This window comes from Heptranchias perlo, chromosome 11 (genome assembly GCF_035084215.1).
Source record: "Heptranchias perlo isolate sHepPer1 chromosome 11, sHepPer1.hap1, whole genome shotgun sequence".
Lineage (NCBI taxonomy): Eukaryota > Metazoa > Chordata > Chondrichthyes > Hexanchiformes > Hexanchidae > Heptranchias > Heptranchias perlo.
The window spans coordinates 83,052,053-83,075,754 of NC_090335.1; the positions used below are offsets into that span (position 1 = coordinate 83,052,053).

At 50.7% G+C, this 23,702-nt stretch overlaps 1 protein-coding gene across 1 annotated transcript in view; it reads left to right on the forward strand.

The window, feature by feature from the left end:
- The first annotated feature begins 5,475 nt into the window (after window positions 1-5,475).
- LOC137327520 (splicing regulator RBM11-like) overlaps window positions 5,476-23,702 on the forward strand; it is a 32,941-nt gene continuing 14,714 nt past the window's right edge. Inside the window, exons 1-4 of the mRNA XM_067993423.1 lie at window positions 5,476-5,753; window positions 13,874-14,036; window positions 19,812-19,893; window positions 22,138-22,243. Coding sequence (XP_067849524.1) covers window positions 5,658-5,753; window positions 13,874-14,036; window positions 19,812-19,893; window positions 22,138-22,243 — 447 coding nt within the window. The 5' untranslated portion in view covers window positions 5,476-5,657. The remainder of the gene's footprint in view (window positions 5,754-13,873; window positions 14,037-19,811; window positions 19,894-22,137; window positions 22,244-23,702) is intronic.

The window sequence follows — 23,702 nt, forward strand, 5'->3', positions numbered from 1 at the left end:
TACAAAGGGACCTGGGTTTCCTTGTACACCAGTCACTGAAAGCAAACATGCAGGTGCAGCAAGCAGTTAGGAAGGCAAATGGTATGTTGGCCTTCATTGCAAGAGGATTTGAGTACAGGAGCAGGGATGTCTTACTGCAGTTATACAGGGCCTTGGTGAGACCTGGAGAATTGTTTGCAGTTTTGGTCTCCTTACCAAAGAAAGGATATACTTGTCATAGAAGGGAGTGCAGCGAAGGTTCACCAGACTGATTGCAGGGATGGCGGGACTGTCGTATGAGGAGAGATTGGGTTGACTCGGCCTGTATTCACTACAGTTTAGAGCAATAAGAGGAGATCGCATTGAAACGTATAAGATTCTGACAGGGCCAGACAGACTGGATGCAGGGAGGATGTTTCCCCTGGCTGGGGGGTTCTAAAACGAGGGGTCACAGTCTCAGGATACGGGTAGGACATTTAGGACTGAGATGAGGAGAAATTTCTTCACTCAGAGGGTGGTGAACCTGTGGAATTCTCTACCACAGGAGGCTGTGGAGGCCAAGTCACTGAATATATTTAAGGAGATAGATAGATTTCTAGACACAAAACGCATCAAGGGGTATGGGGAGAGAGTGGGAATATGGTAATGAGACAGAGGATCAGCCATGATCATATTGGATGGCGGAGCAGGCTCGAAGGGCCGAATGGCCTACTCCTGCTCCTATTTTCCATGTTTCTATGTTTCCCACTGCGACACCCTGGTCCACTCTTCCGTCACACCCAATACCCGCTCTCCTCCCCACGGCACCTTCCCGTGCGAACGCAAGAGAAACAGCAAAGGCCCTGACAACATCCCGGTTGAAGTGCTGAAAACTTGTGCTCCAGAACTAGCCGCGCCTCTAGCCAAACTGTTCCAGTACAGCTACAACACTGGCATCTGCCCGACAATGTGGAAAATTGCCCAGGTAGGTCCTGTCCACAAAAAGCAGGACAAATCCAATCCGGCCAATTACCGCCCCATCAGTCTACTCTCAATCATCAGCAAAGTGATGGAAGGTGTCGTCGACAGTGCTATCAAGCGGCACTTACTCACCAATAACCTGCTCACCGATGCTCAGTTTGGGTTCCGCCAGGACCACTCGGCTCCAGACCTCATTACAGCCTTGGTCCAAACATGGATAAAAGAGCTGAATTCCAGAGGTGAGATGAGAGTGACTGCCCTTGACATCAAGGCAGCATTTGACCGAGTGTGGCACCAAGGAGCCCTCGTAAAATTGAAGTCAATGGGAATCAGGGGGAAAACTCTCCAGTGGCTGGAGTCATACCGAACACAAAGGAAGATGGTAGTGGTTGTTGCAGGCCAATCATCTCAGCCCTAGGGCATTGCTGCAGGAGTTCCTCAGGGCAGTGTCCAAGGCCCAACCATCTTCAGCTGCTTCATCAATGACCTTCCCTCCATCAGAAGATCAGAAATGGGGATGTTCACTGATGATTGGAGTGTTCAGTTCCATTCGCAACCCCTCAGATAATGAAGCAGTCCGAGCCCACGTGCAGCAAGACCTGGACAACATCCAGGCTTGGACTGATAAGTGTCAAGCAATATACGTGCCAGACAAGTGCCAGGCAATGACCATCTCCAACAAGAGAGACTCTAACCATCTCCCCTTGACATTCAACGGCATTACCAGCACCGAATCCCCCACCATCAACATCCTGGGGGTCACCATTGACCGGCAACTTAACTGGACCAGCCATATAAATACTGTGGCTACGAGAGCAGGTCAGAGGCTGGGTATTCTGCAGCGAGTGACTCACCTCCTGACTCCCCAAAGCCTTTCCACCATCTACAAGGTACAAGTCAGGAGTGTGATGGAATACTCTCCACTTGCCTGGATGAGTGCAGCTCCAACAACACTCAAGAAGCTCGACACCATCCAGGGCAAAGCAGCCCGCTTGATTGGCACCCCATCCACCACCCTAAACATTCACTCCCTTCACCACCGGCGCACCGTGGCTGCAGTGTGTACCATCCACAGGATGCACTGCAGCAACTCATCAAGGCTTCTTCAACAGTACCTCCCAAACCCGCGACCTCTACCACCTAGAAGGACAAGAGCAGCAGGCACATGGGAACAACACCACCTGCACGTTCCCCTCCAAGTCACACACCATCCCGACTTGGAAATATATCGCCGTTCCTTCATCGTCACTGGGTCAAAATCCTGGAACTCCCTTCCTAACAGCACTGTGGGAGAACCTTCACCACACGGACTGCAGCGGTTCAAGAAGGCGGCTCACCACCACCTTCTCAAGGGCAATTAGGGATGGGCAATAAATGCCGGCCTCGCCAGCAACGCCCACATCCCATGAACGAATTTTTTAAAAATGCAACACCTGCACTTTCACCTCCTCCCTTCCCACCGTCCAGGGCCCCAAACACTCCTTCCAGGTGAAACAGCGATTTACTTGTACTTCTTTCAATTTAGTAAACTGTATTCGCTGCTCACAACGTGGTCTCCTCTACACTGGGGAGGCAAAGCGCAGATTGGGTGATCGCTTTGCTGAACACCTCCACTCTGTCCGCAAGCGTGACCGTGACCTGCCGGCCACTTGCCATTTTAATTCCCCGACCCCCCAGCCAGGGGAAACATCCTCCCTGCATGCAGTCTGTCTCGCCCTGTCAGAATTTTATATATTTCATTGAGTTAGTCTTTTCCAATATGTTATTCCAGAGATAGTGGATGCATTGGTTGTGATCTTCCAAAACTCCCTAGATTCAGTGACTGAAACATACAAAATTCTTACAGGACTAGACAGACTGGATTCAGGGGGGATGTTTCCCCTGGCTGGGGAGTTTAGAACCAGGAATCACAGTTTCAGAATAAGAGGTAGGCCATTTAGGACTGAGATGAGGAGAAATTTCTTCATTCAGAGGGTGGTGAACCTGTGGAATTCTCTACCACAGAAGGCTGTGGAGGCCAAGTCACTGAATATATGTAAGAAAGAGCTAGATAGATTTCTAGACACAAAAGGCATCAAGGGGTATGGGGAGAGAGCGGGAATATGGTATTGAGATAGAGGATCAGCCATGATCATATTGAATCCCTTCTCATTCTTCTAAACTCTAGTGAATACAGGCCTAGTCGACCCAATCTCTCCTCATATGACAATCCCGCCATGCCAGGAATCAGTCTGGTGAACCTTCGCTGCACTCCCTCTATGGCAAGTATATCCTTTCTTGGGTAAGGAGACCAAAACTGCACACAATACTCCAGGTGTGGTCTCATTGAGGCCCTGTATAACTACAGTAAGACATCCTTGCTCCTGTACTCAAATCCTCTTGCTATGAAGGCCAACATACCATTTGCCTTCCTAACTGCTTGCTGCACCTGAATGCTAATAGTTCTGCTATTGCTATTTACAGCTTCTCTGGACCCATCTCTTTGTTTCTTTACTTGTCCCATTACCACCCTCCTTGCCTTGCACCATCATCCATTTTATCATTTAATCACACCTGCCCTCCAACCTATCACAGACCTTCCCTACTGTTTTTCTTCGGCTCCGTACTTGCTGAAAACTGTTGAATCTTCAACTTTTTCCAATTCTGACAAAGGGTCTTCGACCTGAAACTTTAACTCTGTTTCTTTCTCCACAGACGCTGCCTCACTTGCTGAGCATTTCCTGTTTTTATTTCAGATTTCCAGCAACTGCAGTATTTTGCTTTTGATTTAGTTATTTTATTGCTGTTGGTTATGAGGGGAATCTGAGTGTTACCAGTATTACTTAGTATATATCGTTAGAAAGTAAATGCAATAACATTTTTGAAGTCATGTGATCAGCTGTCACCTGGTCAGACCTCCAGGAATGTCTCCCATCAGAGTTGGCAACCCTACCTTAGCTATTCAACTACTCCTTGTGGGAGTGCGTTCCACATTCTCACCACTCTCTGGGTAAAGAAGTTTCTCCTGAATTCCCTATTGGATTTATTAGTGACTATCTTATATTTATGACCCCCAGTTCTGGTCTCCCCCACAAGTGGAAACATCTTCTCTACGTCGACCCTATCAAACCCTTTCATAATCGATCAGGACACCCCCCAGACCCCCAGACCCCCAGCCTGGTCAGCCTGTCCTGATCGATATATCCCATCGTTCTGGTGTCAGCCTTGTGAATTGTTTTTGCACCTCCTCCGATGCCTTCACCCCCACTGTTGAGGCAGCACATGTCCCACCTGAATCGTGCCCCAGGTGAGGCAGCACATGTCCTACCTGAATCGTGCCCCAGGTGAGGCAGCACATGTCCCACCTGAATCGTGCCCCAGGTGAGGCAGCACATGTCCTACCTGAATCGTGCCCCAGGTGAGGCAGCACATGTCCTACCTGAATCGTGCCCCAGGTGAGGCAGCACATGTCCCACCTGAATCGTGCCCCAGGTGAGGCAGCACATGTCCCACCTGAATCGTGCCCCAGGTGAGGCAGCACATGTCCTACCTGAATCGTGCCCCAGGTGAGGCAGCACATGTCCTACCTGAATCGTGCCCCAGGTGAGGCAACACATGTCCTACCTGAATCGTGCCCCAGGTGAGGCAACACATGTCCCACCTGAATCGTGCCCCAGGTGAGGCAGCACATGTCCTACCTGAATCGTGCCCCACGTGAGGCAGCACATGTCCTACCTGAATCGTGCCCCAGGTGAGGCAGCACATGTCCCACCTGAATCGTGCCCCAGGTGAGGCAGCACATGTCCCACCTGAATCGTGCCCCAGGTGAGGCAGCACATGTCCTACCTGAATCGTGCCCCAGGTGAGGCAACACATGTCCTACCTGAATCGTGCCCCAGGTGAGGCAACACATGTCCTACCTGAATCGTGCCCCAGGTGAGGCAGCACATGTCCTACCTGAATCGTGCTGTTGGCAGAAACTAATTGGCTCGAAAAAAACCTATAAATTACAGGAAATCAGAAAAAACACAGAAGATGATGGAAACATTCAGAAAATCCTTCATCAACTAACAGGGTGGGTTAATGTGTGGGGCACAGGGCCGAATGGGCAGCAGGACAACTCCTCCAGGCACAGCGCCCCCTGCCGGCATGGAGGGCCTCTGCCGCTAACCCGGGGTGGGACAGAGTCCTCCGGACACACCGCCCCCTGCCGGCATGGAGGGCCTCTGCCGCTAACCCGGGGTGGGAGAGAGTCCTCCGGACACACCGCCCCCTGCCGGCATGGAGGGCCTCTGCCGCTAACCCGGGGTGGGAGAGAGTCCTCCGGACACACCGCCCCCTGCCGGCATGGAGGGCCTCTGCCGCTAACCCGGGGTGGGAGAGAGTCCTCCGGACACACCGCCCCCTGCCGGCATGGAGGGCCTCTGCCGCTAACCCGGGGTGGGACAGAGTCCTCCGGACACACCGCCCCCTGCCGGCATGGAGGGCCTCTGCCGCTAACCCGGGGTGGGACAGAGTCCTCCGGACACACCGCCCCCTGCCGACTCCTGGCGCCATTCACGTTCCGGGGCCGACAGTCGTAAATTCGGGATTTGCGGCAGACAGCGAGGGGCCGGCGGCGCGGCCTAAGGCCGGGGATTGATCGTAACCCGGAGTGCGGGAGGTGGGGCCTGCTCGGCCGGTCAGGGCATCGCAATCCCGCGCCCGGGGCCGGCTGGCTCAGTGGGCTCGGGGCCGGCATGATGAATAAACGGGAGGAGGCGGACAGGACGATATTTGTGGGGAACCTGGACAGCGGCGCCCGGGAGGAGATCCTGTTCGAGCTCTTCCTGCAGGTAATAAAAGTCCCTGAAATAAAGGAGAGCGGCTGGAGGAAGAATCAGCAACCCCGGGAATTCCGCCCTCCCGCAAAATACCCCCAAATACCCCCCAAAAACACCCCCCCCAAATACCCCTCAAAAATACCCCCTTAAAATACCCCCCCAAATACCCCCTTAAAATAGCCCCCCCCCAAAATACCCCCTTAAAATAGCCCCCCCCAAATACCCCCTTAAAATAGCCCCCCCCCAAATACCCCCTTAAAATAGCCCCCCCCCCCAAAATACCCCCTAAAAATAGCCCCCCCCAAAATACCCCCTTAAAATAGCCCCCCCCCCAAAATACCCCCCCTTAAATAGCCCAATTTAAAAATAATCCCCTCCCCCCCCCCCAAGACCCAGTCAATGCACCCACCCCCTCCAAGAATACTCCCCCAGAAACCCCCCCAACCCCACTCTCTGAAAATGCACCCCCCACCAAAAAATACCCCCTCCAGAAATATCACCTGAACTCCAATCACCCCATCCCCGAGAAATACCCCTCTCTGAAACTATTCCCCACATTAACCCACCCAAGACCCACTCACCGAGAAAAACCCACCCAGACAATACCCAATGGAACTAATATTGAATCAGGGACAGGGACTCACCATAACTAACATAAGCAAATTAACTGTAATAAAGAAAATAATGGCACTAAAGTGACAAATCCCCAGGACCAGATGGTTTCCATTGCAGGGTTTTAAAGGAAGTTGGTGAGCACATTGCAGAAGCCCTAACTATAATCTTCCAAAGTTCTCTTGATTCAGGAACCATTCATTCGGATTGGAAAATTGTGCATGTCACTCTGCTATTTAAGAAAGGTAGGAGAGGAAAACCAGGGAATTGTCGACCAGATAGCCTAACCTCTGTTGTCGGGAAATTACTGGAGTCTATAATTTAGGATAGAGCAACTGAACACCATGAACATTTTCAGCTGATCAGAGAGAGTCAGCATGGATTTGGAACGGGCATGATGAACCTGATTGAATTTTTTGAAGAGGTAACTAAAGTAGTGGACAGGGGAATGTCTATGGATGTTGTTTATATAGACTTCCAGAAGGCATTCGATAAAGTCCCACATAAGAGACCGTTAGGTAAAGTTGAAGCTCATTGAATTGAGTGCAAATTACTGACGTGGTTAGGAAATTGGCTGAGCGGCAGGAGACAGAGAGTAGGGATAATGGGCAGGTACTCAAATTGGCAGGATGTAACTAATGGTGTCCCACAGGGATCTGTGTTGTGGTGTTGACCGGAGGTCACCGGTTACGGTTATTGGCTTTGTACAAAGAGGAGAAGAGTCAATTCTCTCTTAAATCTCAATTCACTTTATTCACGTCGTTAGATCATATACATATAGCTTATATGTCTGGTTAGATTTAGTCATGCAGTTTGAATCAGGTTATACAGTTTTATACCCAAACTAGGATCTAAACGCACACCCACTAGGTTTCTCTGACACTCCGAGTGGTCACAGAATATAAAGGCTAATACCCGAAAAGGAGAGCTGACGCTGGCCAGGCGTTCCGTTCTCTCTCTTTCGATGTCGTCTCTACGTCCCTGACGTAGGGTCTTCCACTTCCGCGATGGTTGGTCTCCGGAGTCTTCGCTGGCTGCACGCCCAAGATTCTTCATGCTTATTCAGAATCTTATCTCTTCAAGCTGTGCTGTCTCTCTCCCGTTGGTTTAGGCTTGCTCACCTAGTCCGTATCTTCTCCTCATTGGCTCTGTCCCAAGGACTTAGGTAGCATTACCTCATTACTCCTTTTCTAAATAAGGATTTGTGTCTTATCACATCTCCCTTGTCTTTCACGAAACTTAGCTAATTCAAACCGGTTCCAGCCAGCTCAGGCCAGCGACTGAACTCAGGTTACTTCAGTTCAAAAGTTGCTTTTGCCTGTGTGTCAGCAGCTGGGAATAAACTCAGTAGCTTCTGCAGCCCCTGGCCAACAGTGGCCTCAACTATGCACTGTATTTATTAATGACTTAGATGACGGGATAGAGAGCCACATATCCAAATTTGCCAAGGACGCAAAGATAGGCAGCATTGTAAGCAGCGTCGATGGAAGCATAAAATTAGAGAGAGATATTAATAGATTAAGTGAATGGGCAAAACTGTGACAAATGGATTTCAATGTAGGCAAGTGTGAGGTCATCCACTTTGGACCTAAAAAGGATAGAACAGGGTACTTCATAAATGATGAAAAGCTTGAAACAGTCAAGGTCCAAAGAGACTTAGGAGTCCATGTACATAGATCATTAAAATGTCATGGACAGGTACAGAAAATAATCAAAAAGGCTAATGGAATGCTGGCCTTTATATCTAGAGGACTAGAGTACAAGGGAGCAGAAGTTATGCTGCAGCTATACAAAACCCTGGTTAGACCGCACCTGGAGTACTGTGAGCAGTTCTGGGCACCGCACCTTAGGAAGGATATACTGGCCTTGGAGGGAATGCATCGTAGATTTACTGGAATAATACCTGGACTCCAAGGGTTAAATTACGAGGCGAGATTAAACTAGGGTTATATTCCGTGGAATTTAGAAGGTTAAGGGGTGATTTGTTCAAAATTTTCAAGATATTAAGGGGAACTGAGGGTAGATGGAGAGAAACTATTTCTGCTGGTTGGGGAGTCTAGGACTAGGGGACATAGACTAAAAATTAGAGCCAGGACTTTCAGGAGTGAAGTTAGGAAACATTTCTACACACAAAGGATGGGAGAAGTTTGGAACTCTCTTCTTCAAACGGCAGTTGATGCTAGCTCAATTGTTAATTTTAAATCTGAGATTGGTTAACAAAAATCTATCAAAGGTATTTAGGGATATGGGGCCACGGCAGGGATATGGGACTAAGGAGGGTATATGGAGTTAGGTCACAGATCAGCCATGATATCAGTCTCCATCTCCCCACACCCACCCCCTATTCTTCAATCCCTATCTTCACACCAATGGAAGGGAGAGGTGAGTTACTTCAAAGCTTCTCTTGAGTTGGTCCTTAGAAATACAATAGAAAACGGTAATGATTGGATTATAAATGCACCAAAACTATAATTTGAAAGTCTGGGAAATTCTAAATAGTCCATAATAATAAGAATTAGAAGAGGTACTCGATGAATGCAAAACCCTCCTGCCGCGAGCTTCTCTTACCTCAATTGCGCTGGATATTAAATGCTCAGGTGAGGAGAGCCAATTCCCTAGACCCCCTCTCTTCTTTACCCCCCCCCCCTGCAATTGACAAAACCCCCTATTGCTGAGTCCCTCCCACCTTCCCCCTCCCCACAACTGTTCCCAGCGCACCAGCTGGTCACAGCTCTCTGCGGTGGTTGTCGGGTGATGTCATGGAGCGGGGTTGGGGGGGGCGTGGAGAGCTGCAGGGGGATGTTTAAAGAGCTGATCTCCCAGACTGCTAGAGGCAGCGCTTGAGGGAGGAATCCCCAATTCTGGGAAACTCCCACCAAAAGTGGAATGGTTCGGAACTCTAATTTAAGGGGAAGCTGGATAAGTACATGAGGGAGAAAGGAATAGAAGGATATGCTGATAGGGTGAGATGAAGTTGGAAGGGAGGAGGCTCGTGGAGCGTAAAGGCCGGCATAGACCAGTTGGGCCGAATGGCCTGTTTCTGTGCTGTATATTCTATGTACCTCCTCATTAGACCTGGGCGACACAGAACTTTGTAGAAATTACAACACAAACCAGGCTGTTGAATCCGACCAGTCCCGCGTTGGCGTTTCTCCTCCACACGTGCAACGTGGGCTAAACTCTGGCAGCAATTTGAATGATGTCAGAACTTGGCCTGCGAGCTAGCACTACTATTTGGGGAAATCTAGCAAGGCTGAGGTCTTCCCCATGCCCCCAGCAGAGTGCGCTGTCTGGGGTGGACTAGAAAGCATAAACTCCCATCAGCAGAGACTATTTGTGGAGGAAGAACCTGCATTTATATAGCACCTTTCACAACCTCAGGATGTCCCAAAGTGCTTCACAGCCAATGAAGTACTTTTGAAGTGTGGTCACTGATGTAATGTAGGAAATGCAGCAGCTAATTTGCGCACAGCAAGATCCCACAAACAGCAATGTGATAATGACCAGATAATCTATTTTAGTGATGTCGGTTGAGGAATAAATATTGGCCCAGGACACCAGGGAGAACTCCCCAGCTGTCCTTCGAATAGTGGCTGTGGGATCTTTTACATCCACCTGGTTTAATGTCTCATCTGAAATACGGCACCTCTGACAGTGCAGCACTCCCTCAGTACTGCACTGAGTGTCAGTCTAGATTTTTGTGCTCAAGTCTCCAGAGTGGGGACTTGAACCCACGATCTCCTGACTCAGAGGCGAGAGTGCTACCCACTGAGCCACGGCTAAAAGTGAAGAGGTCTTCCCACCGGTATTAGAGAACTAAACATGGTGAGCGATGCCACCAGCAGGACACAGTCTGGGGAAGGCTACATAAAATACCCAGAACTTCCCCTGAAAAATACCTACCATCTGAGAAACCTGCCCCCATAATAACCACACAGACCCACCGCCAGCCCCTGAGAAACCCTCTGCCCCACTGAAAAATCCCAAGCCTGTGAGAAACCGCACGCCCACCGCCAAAAAGAAAATCCACATCCCTGGGCACCCCCCCCAGAAAAATCCCCACCCCTGAGAAATCTGCCCATAGTAACACAGTGGTAACAGTTTCAGGCAGGAGAAGATCTTTGGCCCATCTATCCCACCTATCCAGTGTTCGCTTGGTCCATCTCTAATAACCCTGAATCCCACTTGTTGACTAGAACCTGTCTAGTTCCTCCTTGAAACCCATAAAGGTTTCTCGTTCTACCATCTATGCTAATACAATTGTGGATTGTTCCAAACTTGAGATGAAGGGGGGTTTGTGCCTGGGAAGCTGTACAGCTGTCATGACTTTGAAAAGGGAACTGGATATATACTTGAAGAAGAAGAATTGTCAGCAAAATTGAATCCCATCGAATAAAGGGGGCAGTGGCAGCATGGATATAAAATAGGCTAAGTGACAGGAAACAGAAAGCAGTGGTGAACGGTTGTTTTTCGGACTGGAGGGAGGTGTACAGTGGTGTTCCCCAGGGGTCGGTGCTGGGACCACTGCTTTTCTTGATATGACTTGGGTGTACAGGGAACAATTTCAAAATTTGTAGATGACACAAAACTTGGAAGTGTAGTGAACAGTGAGGAGGATATAGACAGGCTGGTGGAATGGGCGGACACGTGGCAGATGAAATTTAACGCAGAAAAACACAAAGTGATACATTTTGGTAGGAAGAATGAGGAGAGGCAATATAAACTAAATGCTACAATTCTAAAGGGGGTGCAGGAACAGAGAGACCTGGGGGTATATGTGCACAAATTGCTGAAGGTGGCAGGACAGGTTGAGAAAGTGGTTAAAAAAGCATACGGGATCCTGGGCTTCATAAATAGAGGCATAGAGTACAAAAGTATGGAAGTTATGATGAACTTTTACAAAACACTTTTTTTTCACCCAGAGGGTGATGAGGGTCTGGAACTCACTGACTGAGAGGGTGGTAGAGGCAGAAACCCTCAACTCATTTAAAAAGTACCTGGATGTGCACCTGAAGTGCCGTAACCTACAGGGCTACCGACCGAGTGCTGGAAAATGGGATTTGGCTGGGTGGCTCATTTTCGGCTGGCACGGACACGATGGGCCGAATGGCCTCCTCCTGTGCCGTAAATTTTCTATGATTCTATGAACTGGTTCAGCCACGACTGGAGTATTGTGTCCAATTCTGGACACTGCACTTTAGGAAGAATTGTATCATTGTTTAAAAAGGGAGCGAGGGATAGACCGAGTAATTACAGGCCAGTTAGTCTAACCTCGGTGATGGCCAAATTATTGGAATCAATTCTGAGGGACAGGATAAACCATCACTTAGAAAAGCACAGAGTAATCAAGGACAGTCAGCATGGATTTGTTACGGGAAGGTAGTGTCTGACTAACTTGATTGAATTTATTGAGGAGGTAACAAGGAGGGTCGATGAGGGTAGTGGACTCGATGTAATCTACATGGGTTGTAACAAGGCTTTTGACCTGGTCCCACATGACAGACTGGTCAAAAAAGCACAAGCCCATGGGATCCAAGGGAAAGTGGCAAGTTGGATCCAAAATTAGCTCCGTGGCAGGAAGCAAAGGGTAATGGTCGACGGGTGTTTTTGTGACTGGGAGGCTGTTTCCAGTGGGGTTCCGCAGGGCTCGGTACTAGGTCCCTTGCTTTTTGTGATATAAATGATTTGGACTTAAATGTAGGGGGCATGATTGAGGAGTTTGCAGATGATACAAAAATTGGCCGTGTGATTGATAATGAGGAGGAAAGTTGTAGACTGCAGGAAGATATCAATGGACTGGTCAGGTGGGCAGAAAAGTGGCAAATGGAATTCAATCCAGAGAAATGTGAGGTAATGCATTTGGGGAGGGCAAACAAGGCAAGCGAATACACAATAAATGGGAGGATACTGAAAAGTGTAGAGGAAGTGAGGGACCTTGGAGTGCATGTCCACAGATCCCTGAAGGTAGCAGGACATGGTGGTTAAGAATGCATATGGAATACTTTCCTTTATTAGCCAAGGCATAGAATATAAGAGCAGGGAGGTTATGCTGGAACTGTATAAAACATTGGTTAGGCCACAGCTTGAGTATTGTGTAGAGTTCTGGTCACCACACAGGAAGGATGTAATTGCACTAGAGAGGGTGCAGAGGAGATTTACGAGGATGTTGCCAGGACTGGATCCAAAATTGGCTCAGTGGCAGGAAGCAAAGGGTAATGGTCAACGGGTATTTTTGTGACTGGAAGGCTGTTTCCAGTGGGGTTCTGCAGGGCTCAGTACCGTAAGCCCCTTGCATGTCCACAGATCCCTGTAAGTAGCAGGATGGGTAGATAAGGTAATTAAGAAAGCATACGGGATACTTTCCTTTATTAGCCGAGGCATATAATATAAGAGCAGGGAGATTAATCTAGAACTGTATAAAACACTAGTTGGGCCACAGCTACAGTACTGCGTACAGTTCTGGACACCACATTGCAGGAAAGATGTGATTGCACTAGAGAGGGTGCAGAGGAGATTTACGACGATGTTGCCAGGACTGGAGAATTTTAGCTATGAGGAAAGATTGGATAGGCTGGGCTTGTTTTCATTGGAACAGAGGAGGCTGAGGGGAGATTTAATTGAGGTGTATAAAATTATGAGGGGCCTAGATAGAGTGGATAGGAAGGACCTATTTCCCTTAGCAGAGAGGTCAGTGACCAGGGGGCATAGATTTAAAGTGATTGGTAGAAGGATTAGAGGGGAGCTGAGGAAATATTTTTTCACTGAGGGTTGTGGGGTCTGGAACTCACTGCCTGAGAGGGTGGTAGAGGCAGAAACCCTCAACTCATTTTTAAAAGTACCTGAATTGCCGTGACCTACAAGGCTACGGATCAAGTGCTGGAAAGTGGGATTAGGCTGGACACGATGGGTCGAATGGCCTCCTTCTGTGCCGTAAATTTTCTATGATTCTTCTAAGGATGTGAAGGCCTTAGAGACGGTGCAGATAAGATTTACTAGAATGGTTCCAGGGACGAGGGACTTCAATTAAGTGGATAGACTGGAGAAGCTGGGGTTGTTCTCACTTGGGCAAAGAAGGTTGAGAGGAGATTTGATAGAGGTATTCAAAATTATGAAGGGTGTAGACAGAGGAGATAGAGAGAAACTGATCCTGTTGGCAGAAGGGTCGAGAACCAGAGGACATAGATTTAAGGTGATTGGCAAAAGAACCAAAGGTGACATGAGGAAAAACTTCTTTACGAGCGAGTGGTGAGGATCTGGAATGCACTGCCTGAAAGGGTGGTGGAGGCAGATTCAATCATGGCCTTCAAAAGGGAACTGGATAAATACTTGAAGGGAAAAAATTTGCTGGGCTACGGGGAAAGAGCAAGGGAGTGGGACCAGCTGGATTGTTCTTGCAGAGAGCTGGCATGGACTCGACAGGCCGAATGGCCTCCTTCTGTGATGTAACTTTTCTATGATTCTAAGGCTATGATGAAAGACTGGGACTAATTGTTATGACTGGTACTTTTGCATGATTACAGGCTGGACCATTGACCAAAGTGCACATAGCTAAAGACAAGGATGGCAGGCAGAAGACCTACGGATTCATCTGCTTCAAGCACACGGAGTCCGTGCCTTATGCTATCACCTTACTAAACGGGATCCGATTGTACGGTAGACCGCTAAATCTGCAGTATCGATCTGGTACGTCGTGCGGTCCGCATTTTAATGAATAACATGGCATTTGTTGGCATGGAGTGGGTTCATGCCCATGATTTTTGAGTTCCTGGTATCCGTTGTGGTATTAGTGGAAACATCGTCCTCCCTCTAATCAACAACAACTTGCATTTATATAGCGCCTTTAATGTAATAAAAAGCCCCAAGGCGCTTCACAGGAGCGATTATGAAACAAAATTTGCCACTGATCCACATGAGGAGATATTAGGACAGGTGACTAAAAGCTTGGTCAAAGAGGTAGGTTTTAAGGAGCATCTTAAAGGAGTAGAGAGAGGCGGAGAGGTTTAGGGAGGGAATTCCAGAGCTTAGGGCCGAGGCAGCTGAAGGCACTGCTGCCATTGGTGGAGCGATTAAAATCGGGGATGTGCAAGAGGCCAGAATTGGAGGAGCGCAGAGATTTTGGGGGGTTGTAGGGCTGGAGGAGGTTACAGAGATAGGGAGGGGCGAGGCCATGGAGGGATTTGAAAACAAGGATGGAGAGGATATGGGTTCGGAAACTCAGCTTACGGCCAAATAGGACGCCGAGGTTGTGAACAGTCTGGTTCAGCCTCAGATAGTGGCCGGGGAGAGGGATGGATTCAGTGGCTGGGAAACAGAGTTTGTGGCATGGATCAAAGACAGTGGCTTCGGTCTTCCCAATAATTAATTGGAGGAAATTTCTGTTCATCCAATACAGGATGTCGGACAAGCAGCATGACAAATCATAGACATATGGAGGGGTCGAGGGAGGTGGTGGGGAGGTAGAGCTGGGTGATGTCAGCGTACATGTGGAATCTTGCGTGTTTTCGGATGATGTCGCCGAGGGACAGCAGGTAAATGAGAAATAGGAGGGGGCCACGGATAGATCCTTGGGGGATCCAGAGCTGACGGAGCAGGACGAGAAGCCATTGCAGGAGATTCTCTGGCTAGAACTGGAATCAAGATGGATAGTTGGGTTATCCTGACTCTGCTGTGTCTCTCCGAACAGCCCATCAGTCGGAGAACAGCAAATCCGGAAGCCTATGCTTTGTATCTTGAGGAAACCCAGAAGTTCGGAAACAGAAGTAAGCTTAGAACTAAGGAATTAGTTCTGGAGTAATTAGAGAACATGTTTTGCTTCCTTGTCGGTGAGAGTGCAAGAGTGTGGCACTGAGCCACTGCTGACCAGAGCATGTGGATCCCTGGCCTTTGCTGACAGCAGCTAGGACAACAGTCAAGGTGCTCCCATTGATCTCAATCCTCCCAATTTAGGGAGGAGAAAAATCAGTCACTGTATTTTCTCCTGATCCATATGTAACAGATTTTTTTAGACCTAGAAAGAAAGTGCTTCACAACCAACTGTAGTCTCATGGCCCGGCACATTCCTCACTCTACCGTTACCAACAAGCCAGGGGATCAACCCTGGTTCAATGAGGAGTGTAGAAGAGCATGCCGGGAGCAGCACCAGGCGTACCTAAAAATGAGGTGCCAACCTGGTGAAGCTACAACTCAGGACTACATGCATGCTAAACAGCGGAAGCAACATGCTACAGACAGAGCTAAGCGATTCCTCAACCAACGGATCAGATCAAAGCTCTGCAGTCCTGCCACATCCAGTCGTGAATGGTGGTGGACAATTAAACAACTAACGGGAGGAGGAGGCTCTGCAAACATCCCCATCCTCAATGATGGCGGAGTCCAGCACGTAAGTGCAAAAGACAAGGCTGAAGCGTTTGCAACCATCTTCAGCCAGAAGTGCCGAGTGGATGATCCATCTCGGCCTCCTCCTGATATCCCCACCATCACAGAAGTCAGTCTTCAGCCAATTCAATTCACTCCACGTGATATCAAGAAACGGCTGAGTGCACTGGATACAGCAAAGGCTATGGGCCCCGACAACATCCCAGCTGTAGTGCTGAAGACTTGTGCTCCAGAACTGGCTGCGCCTCTAACCAAGCTGTTCCAGTACAGCTACAACACTGGCATCTACCCGACAATGTGGAAAATTGCCCAGGTATGTCCTGTCCACAAAAAGCAGGACAAATCCAATCCGGCCAATTACCGCCCCATCAGTCTACTCTCAATCATCAGCAAAGTGATGGAAGATGTCGTCGACAGTGCTATCAAGCGGCACTTACTCACCAATAACCTGCTCACCGATGCTCAGTTTGGGTTCCGCCAGGACCACTCGGCTCCAGACCTCATTACAGCCTTGGTCCAAACATGGACAAAAGAGCTGAATTCCAGAGGTGAGGTGAGAGTGACTGCCCTTGACATCAAGGCAGCATTTGACCGAGTGTGGCACCAAGGAGCCCCAGTAAAATTGAAGTCAATGGGAATCAGGGGTAAAACTCTCCAGTGGCTGGAGTTATACCTAGCGCAAAGGAAGATGGTAGTGGTTGTTGGAGGCCAATCATCTCGGCCCCAGGACATTGCTGCAGGAGTTCCTCAAGGCAGTGTCCTAGGCCCAACCATCTTCAGCTGCTTCATCAATGACCTTCCCTCCATCATAAGGTCAGAAATGGGGATGTTCGCTGATGATTGCACAGTGTTCAGTTCCATTTGCAACCCCTCAAATAATGAAGCAGTCCGAGCCCGCATGCAGCAAGACCTGGACAACATCCAGGCTTGGGCTGATAAGTGGCAAGTAACATTCGCGCCAGATAAGTGCCAGACAATGACCATCTCCAACAAGAGACAGTCTAACCACCTCCCCTTGACATTCAACGGCATTACCATCACCGAATCCCCCACCATCAACATCCTGGGGGTCACCATTGACGAGAAACTTAACTGGACCAGCCATATAAATACTGTGGCTACGAGAGCAGGTCAGAGGCTGGGTATTCTGCGGCGAGTGACTCACCTCCTGACTTCCCAAAGCCTTTCCATCATCTACAAGGCACAAGTCAGGAGTGTGATGGAATACTCTCCACTTGCTTGGATGAGTGCAGCTCCAACAACACTCAAAAAGCTCGACACCATCCAGGACAAAGCAGCCCGCTTGATTGGCACCCCATCCACCACCCTAAACATTCACTCCCTTCACCACCGGCGCACTGTGGCTGCAGTGTGTACCATCCACAGGATGCACTGCAGCAACTCGCCAAGGCTTCTTCGACAGCACCTCCCAAATCTGCGACCTCTACCACCTAGAAGGACAAGAGCAGCAGGCACATGGGAACAACACCTGCACGTTCCCCTCCAAGTCACACACCATCCCGACTTGGAAATATATCGCCATTCCTTCATCGTCGCTGGGTCAAAATCCTGGAACTCCCTTCCTAACAGCACTGTGGGAGAACCGTCACCACACAGACTGCAGTGGTTCAAGAAGGCGGCTCACCACCACCTTCTCCAGGGCAATTAGGGATGGGCAATAAATGCCGGCCTCGCCAGCAACGCCCACATCCCATGAACGAATAAAAAAAAGTCACAGCTGCCATGTAGGCAAACACAGCAGGCATCACAGCAAGGTCCCAGAAACAGCAGATTGCCAGTTAACCTGTTTTGTTAGTGTTGGTTGTGGGAGGAATGTTGGCCAGGACATTGGGAAAACCTCCCGCTCTTTTTTGAAAAATGTTGTTGGATCTTTTACGTCCACCTGATCAATGGGACTTCGGTTTAAAGTCTCATCCGAAAGACAGCCCCTCCAACAAAGCAGCACTCCATCGGTACTGCACTGAAATGTCAGCCTAGCTTATGTGCTCATCTTGGAGTGAGATTTAAATCCGGAGCCTTCTGACTTGGATGAAATTGCTACCACTGAGCAAAGTTAACACTTAACACAGCAGTAACCTGCACTTATCAGGTTTAACGTGAAAATCAATATTTCTATTATATTATTGACATTGCATGTTGGATTTGTAAGATATTGTCATGAACCCTTCTCTAAATACATGTTTGAGGACCTGGAAATACTGAGATGTCTGATTTAAAAACTTTTATTGATCAAAATATTGATATAACCCATTACATGCAGTGTCCACGAGATTCGTACTGAAAAATTGTCACGAACGACGGACTCATTGGGTCCTGTAAGCACGTCATCTTGACTGCTCCTGCTAGTGCAAACAAGACTAGGTAAAAGTCCAGAAAGAGCTTTGGTGCACTGTATCTTTTTAAGAACATAAGAAATTGGAGCAGGAGTAGGCCAATCGGCCCCTCGAGCCTGCTCCGCCATTCAATAAGATCATGGCTGATCTGATCCCAACCACAAATCTAAAGAACACAAGAAGTCGGAGCAGGACCCGGCCACATAGCCCCTGGGCCCTCTCCGCCACCCACAGGGCATTGACCGATCCGAACTCAGCTTCATGTCCAATTTCCTGCCCGCTCCCCATAACCCCTAATTCCCTTTACTTCTAGGAAACTGTCTATTTCTGTTTTAAATTTATCTAATGATGTAGCTTCCACAGCTTCCTGGGGCAGCAAATTCCACAGACCTACCACCCTCTGAGTGAAGAAGTTTCTCCTCATCTCAGTTTTGAAAGAGCAGCCCCTTATTCTAAGATTATGCCCCCTAGTTCTAGTTTCACCCATCTTTGGGAACATCCTTACTGCATCCACCCGATCAAGACCCTTCACAATCTTATATGTTTCAATAAGATCGCCTCTCATTCTTCTGAACTCCAATGAGTAGAGTCCCAATCTACTCAACCTCTCCTCATATGTCCACCCCCTCATCCCCGGGATTAACCGAGTGAACCTTCTTTGTACTGCCTCGAGAGCAAGTATGTCTTGGGGGAAGGGAGCAGTAACATCACTTGGTGTAGTGACACATCAGGCAAACTTACTGGCTGATTACGGTTAATTACGTCTCCCTAACATCATAAAGTAACATTACTACGTGAGCACTTCCATCTCCATGCGGTCAGTACGTTTGCCTGATGTGTCACTACACCAAGTGATGTTACTGCTCCCTTCCCCCAAGCCTGCATGCGTGCTACTGCTTTTCTTTGTTCATTGTTCTTTCTACATGAGTATTTCACAACTATCTGACTTGGCCTTCACTCACCCATCTCTCTCCGATATTTATTACAGAGAGAGCTTTCATCCCTTACACTCTCTTTCTACACCCAGACCTGCTGGCACCATTCTTGATTCCTGCTTGGCTCAGCACTCAAGAGACTGATCTTGCTCTTATTAACCCCTACAGGTATTACTGAGTTAGTGTATGGGTGATCTAATTTAGGTTTTTGAGATGATTAAAGGAATCGATAGGGTGGATCGAGAGAAACTATTTCCTCTGGTGGGGGGAAGTCCAGAACAAGGGGGCATAACCTTAAAATTAGAGCCAGGCCATTCAGGGGTGATGTCAGGAAGCACTTCTTCACACAAAGGGGAGTGGAAATCTGGAACTCTCTCCCCCAAAAGCTGTTGAGGCTGGGGGTCAATTGAAAATTTCAAAACTGAGATTGATGGATTTTTGTTAGGTGAGGGTATTAAGAGTTATGGAACCAAGGCAGGTAGATGGAGTTAAGATACAGATCAGCCATGATCTAATTGAATGGAGCAAATCTGTGTGATCTTAGGATCCAAATTGCAGTCTGATCTTCACATAAATGAAACAAGGAATTCTAACTTGGTTACATTGGTGCTTGGAGCAATTTGTGGTGAATTAACGGGATAACGCAAGACGGGCATTGGACAAAATGGAAACAAAACGGCTGAAGCACGATTTGTTTTTTGACAGCACATTGTACCCGATACCACTATTAATAAGTGTAGTGACAGAAATGTGTGGTGAGACGATAACAGCACAACTCTGTGTCTATGTTCCAGGGAGCTCCCATACAGCAGACCCAAGCACTTCACACCCAGGAGTAGACAACAGTCAATGCCGAGCCCCAGAAGACAACTGCAGGTACAGTAAGAACCTTTGCCATCGGTACAAATGAGGTGAGGTATTTAAGCATGTGCTAAAGATTATCGGGTTTGGTACAGTCAGATAAACTGCTGACACTGTCCAGGCTGACCGATGATGATCTGCAAGAACCAAGACCTTCAAGAGGGGAGAGAAAAAAGCAGTATGTATTAATCAAATGAAAATATCCAGGCTGTTGCTTTGGTAAAAGTGTGTTCGAACATCAGTGTGCAACACAACACTGGTGCAGGGCGGCAAGAGTTAATTATCCCCAGGTCTGAGTTTCCAATCTCGGGTGTGCTGCTGTCGCGAGTCACCGGTTGAAATCCTGGTATCTCCCCCCATTATTGATGGAAGCAGGGTCAGGAAAATCAAAACGAGAGTTGTCCCTCGAGAGGGTCCTGGGTCCTCTGGAGCATCTTCGAGCCGTTTTGAAGAAAGTCAGCCATGTTTCCTCGCGACCACAGGATCCACACAACTGCTACCCCCACCCCTCGCCCACCGTGCCCGCACCCCCCTCCCCCCGCGCTCCCCCTCCCCCCGCGCTCCCCCTCCCCCCGCGCTCCCCCTCCCCCCCGCGCTCCCCCTCCCCCCGCCGCTCCCCCTCCCCCCGCGCTCCTCCCCCTCCCCCCGCGCTCCCCCTCCCCCCCGCGCTCCCCCTCCCCCCGCGCTCCCCCCTCCCCCGCGCTCCCCCTCCCCCCGCGCTCCCCCTCCCCCCGCGCACCCCCTCCCCCCGCGCTCCCCCCTCCCCCCGCGCTCCCCCTCCCCCCGCGCTCCCCCTCCCCCCGCGCTCCCCCTCCCCCCGCGCTCCCCCTCCCCCCGCGCTCCCCCTCCCCCCGCGCTCCCCCTCCCCCCGCGCTCCCCCTCCCCCCGCGCTCCCCCTCCCCCCGCGCTCCCCCTCCCCCCGCGCTCCCCCTCCCCCCGCGCTCCCCCTCCCCCCGCGCTCCCCCCTCCCCCCGCGCTCCCCCCCTCCCCCCCGCGCTCCCCCTCCCCCGCGCTCCCCCTCCCCCCGCGCTCCCCCTCCCCCGCGCTCCCCCTCCCCCCCCCGCGCTCCCCCTCCCCCCCCCGCCCTCGCGCGTCCCCCTCCCCCCCCCCCGCGCTCCCCCTCCCCCCCCCCGCGCTCCTCCCCTCCCCCCCCCCGCGCTCCCCCTCCCCCCCCCCGCGCTCCCCCTCCCCCCCCCCCGCGCTCCCCCTCCCCCCCCCGCGCTCCCCCTCCCCCCCCGCGCTCCCCCTCCCCCCCCCCGCGCTCCCCCTCCCCCCCCCCCGCGCTCCCCCTCCCCCCCCCCCCGCGCTCCCCCTCCCCCCCCCCCCCGCGCTCCCCCTCCCCCCCCCCCGCGCTCCCCCTCCCCCCCCCCCGCGCTCCCCCTCCCCCCCCCCGCGCTCCCCCTCCCCCCCCCCCCCCCCCGCGCTCCCCCCTCCCCCCCCCCCCCCCGCGCTTCCCCCTCCCCCCCCCCGCGCTCCCCCTCCCCCCCCCGCGCTCCCCCTCCCCCCCCCCCGCGCTCCCCCTCCCCCCCCCGCGCTCCCCCTCCCCCCCCCGCGCTCCCCTCCCCCCCCGCGCTCCCCCCTCCCCCCCCGCGCTCCCCCCTCCCCCCCCCGCGCTCCCCTCCCCCCCCCGCGCTCCCCCTCCCCCCCCGCGCTCCCCCTCCCCCCCCCGCGCTCCCCCTCCCCCCCCCGCGCTCCCCCTCCCCCCCCCGCGCTCCCCCTCCCCCCCCCCCGCGCTCCCCCTCCCCCCCCCCCGCGCTCCCCCTCCCCCCCCCCCCGCGCTCCCCCTCCCCCCCCCCCCGCGCTCCCCCTCCCCCCCCCCCGCGCTCCCCCTCCCCCCCCCCCCGCGCTCCCCCTCCCCCCCCCCCCGCGCTCCCCCTCCCCCCCCCCCGCGCTCCCCTCCCCCCCCGCGCTCCCCCTCCCCTCCCCCCCCCGCGCTCCCCCTCCCGCTCTCCTTGCCCCCCCCCCCCCCCATTTATAAAGTTTCATTAATCTACTAAAACATTCCAAGGTATTTCACAGGAACAACCAAAAGCTCGATCAAAGGGGTGGGTTTGAAGTTGGAGAGCGAGGTCGAAAGTTGGAGAGGTTTAGGGAGGGAATTCCAGACTTAGTGCCGAGGCAGCTGAAGGCACGGCCGCCAGGTGTTGAGGTGTTGCCGGGCCAGTACCCTGTGTAAGTCAGCGAGCACAGAGGGTGATGTACAAGTGTGCCCTGGCCTCACTTAGTCTCCTGTTATGCATTTTCTGTTTATTGTTTTAGGAGCACTCAGTTCCAGGATGGACCAAGCTCTTCGCTATTCCTGACTCCGCCTTACTCCACGAGCAACAGCTTCAGCAACCCTGATCCCTACTACTGGCAGGCTATAGTGAGTATGAAGTTATGAAGCCCTGTGCATTGGAAATTCCAGGTCTGTCTGACCTAGAGCCTGGTTTAGTCGGTAACCAGTCAGTTTCAGGTACACAGACTATATTTCCTACAACAACAACGTGCGTTTATATAGTGGCTTTAATATAGAGAAACATCCCGCACGCTTCACAGAGGTATAATCAGACAAAAATGGACGCCAAGCCAAAGAAGGGGATATTAGGACGGGTAATCAAAAGCTTGGTCGAACAAATGGGTTGTAAGGAGGATCTTCAGGGAGGTGGAGAGTTTTAAGAAGGGAATTCCAGAGCGTGAATGGCAGGGCAAAGAGATGGGAGTGCACAAAAGGCCATAGGAGTGGAGAATTTTGAGGGGAGAGTTGTAGGGCTGGCTGAGGTTACAGAGATAGGGAGAGGTAAGACCATGGAGAGATTTTAACACAAGGATGAGAATTTTCAATTGGAAGTGTTGGGGAACCAAGAGCCAATGTAGGTCAACAGGGCCGGGACCAAAATCCCTGCGGGGAGGTGTGCTCATGCTGTTGGGGAAGGTTTAAACTAGCTTGGCAGGGGGATGGAAGCCTGAGCGTAGATTCAGATGGGACAGAATCAGAACTGGAGATAGAAAGCAGAAAATTAGTAAGTGACTTAGGAAGGCAGAGGAAGCAAAGATTAGAAAATAAACAGCAAGGAAGTTTGGCAGTGCTTAAAGGTGTATACCTCAATGTTAGGAGTATAGTGAAGAAGGCAGATGAGCTGAGGGCACAGATAGACACGTGGCAGTACGGTATCTTAACTATTACTGAAACATGGCTTAAAGAGGGGCAGGAATGGCAGCTCAATGTTCCTGGTTACATGGTTTTCAGACGAGATAGAGAGGGGGATAAAAAGGGTAGGGGGGTGGCAACTTTGGTTAAAGAAACAATTACAGCTGTGAGGAGGAATGATATGTTAGAAAGATCATCAAATGAGGCCATATGGGTTGAGCTAAAGAACAAAAAAGGGGCAGTCACACTACTGGGAGTGTACTATAGACCCCCAAACAGTCAGAGGGAGATAGAAGAGCAAATATGGAGGCAAATTTCTGAGAAGTGCAAAAACGATAGGGCAGTAATAGGGGATTTCAACTACCCGAATATTAACTGGGACACAAACAGTGTGAAGGGTATAGAGGGTGCAAAATTTTTAAATTGCATTCAGGAGAACTTTTTTAGCCAGTACGTAGCAAGCCCAACAAGAGAGGGGGCAGTCCTGGATTTAGTTTTAGGAAATGAGGCTGGGCAGGTGGAAGGAGTATCAGTGGGAGAGCATTTTGGTGGTAGTAATAATAATTCAGTTAGTTTTAGCATAGTTATGGAAAGGGACAAAGATAGAACAGGAGTAAAAGTTCCCGATTGGGGAAAGACCAATTTTATGAAGCTAAGAAGTGATTTAGCAAAAGTGGACTGGAAACAGTTACTT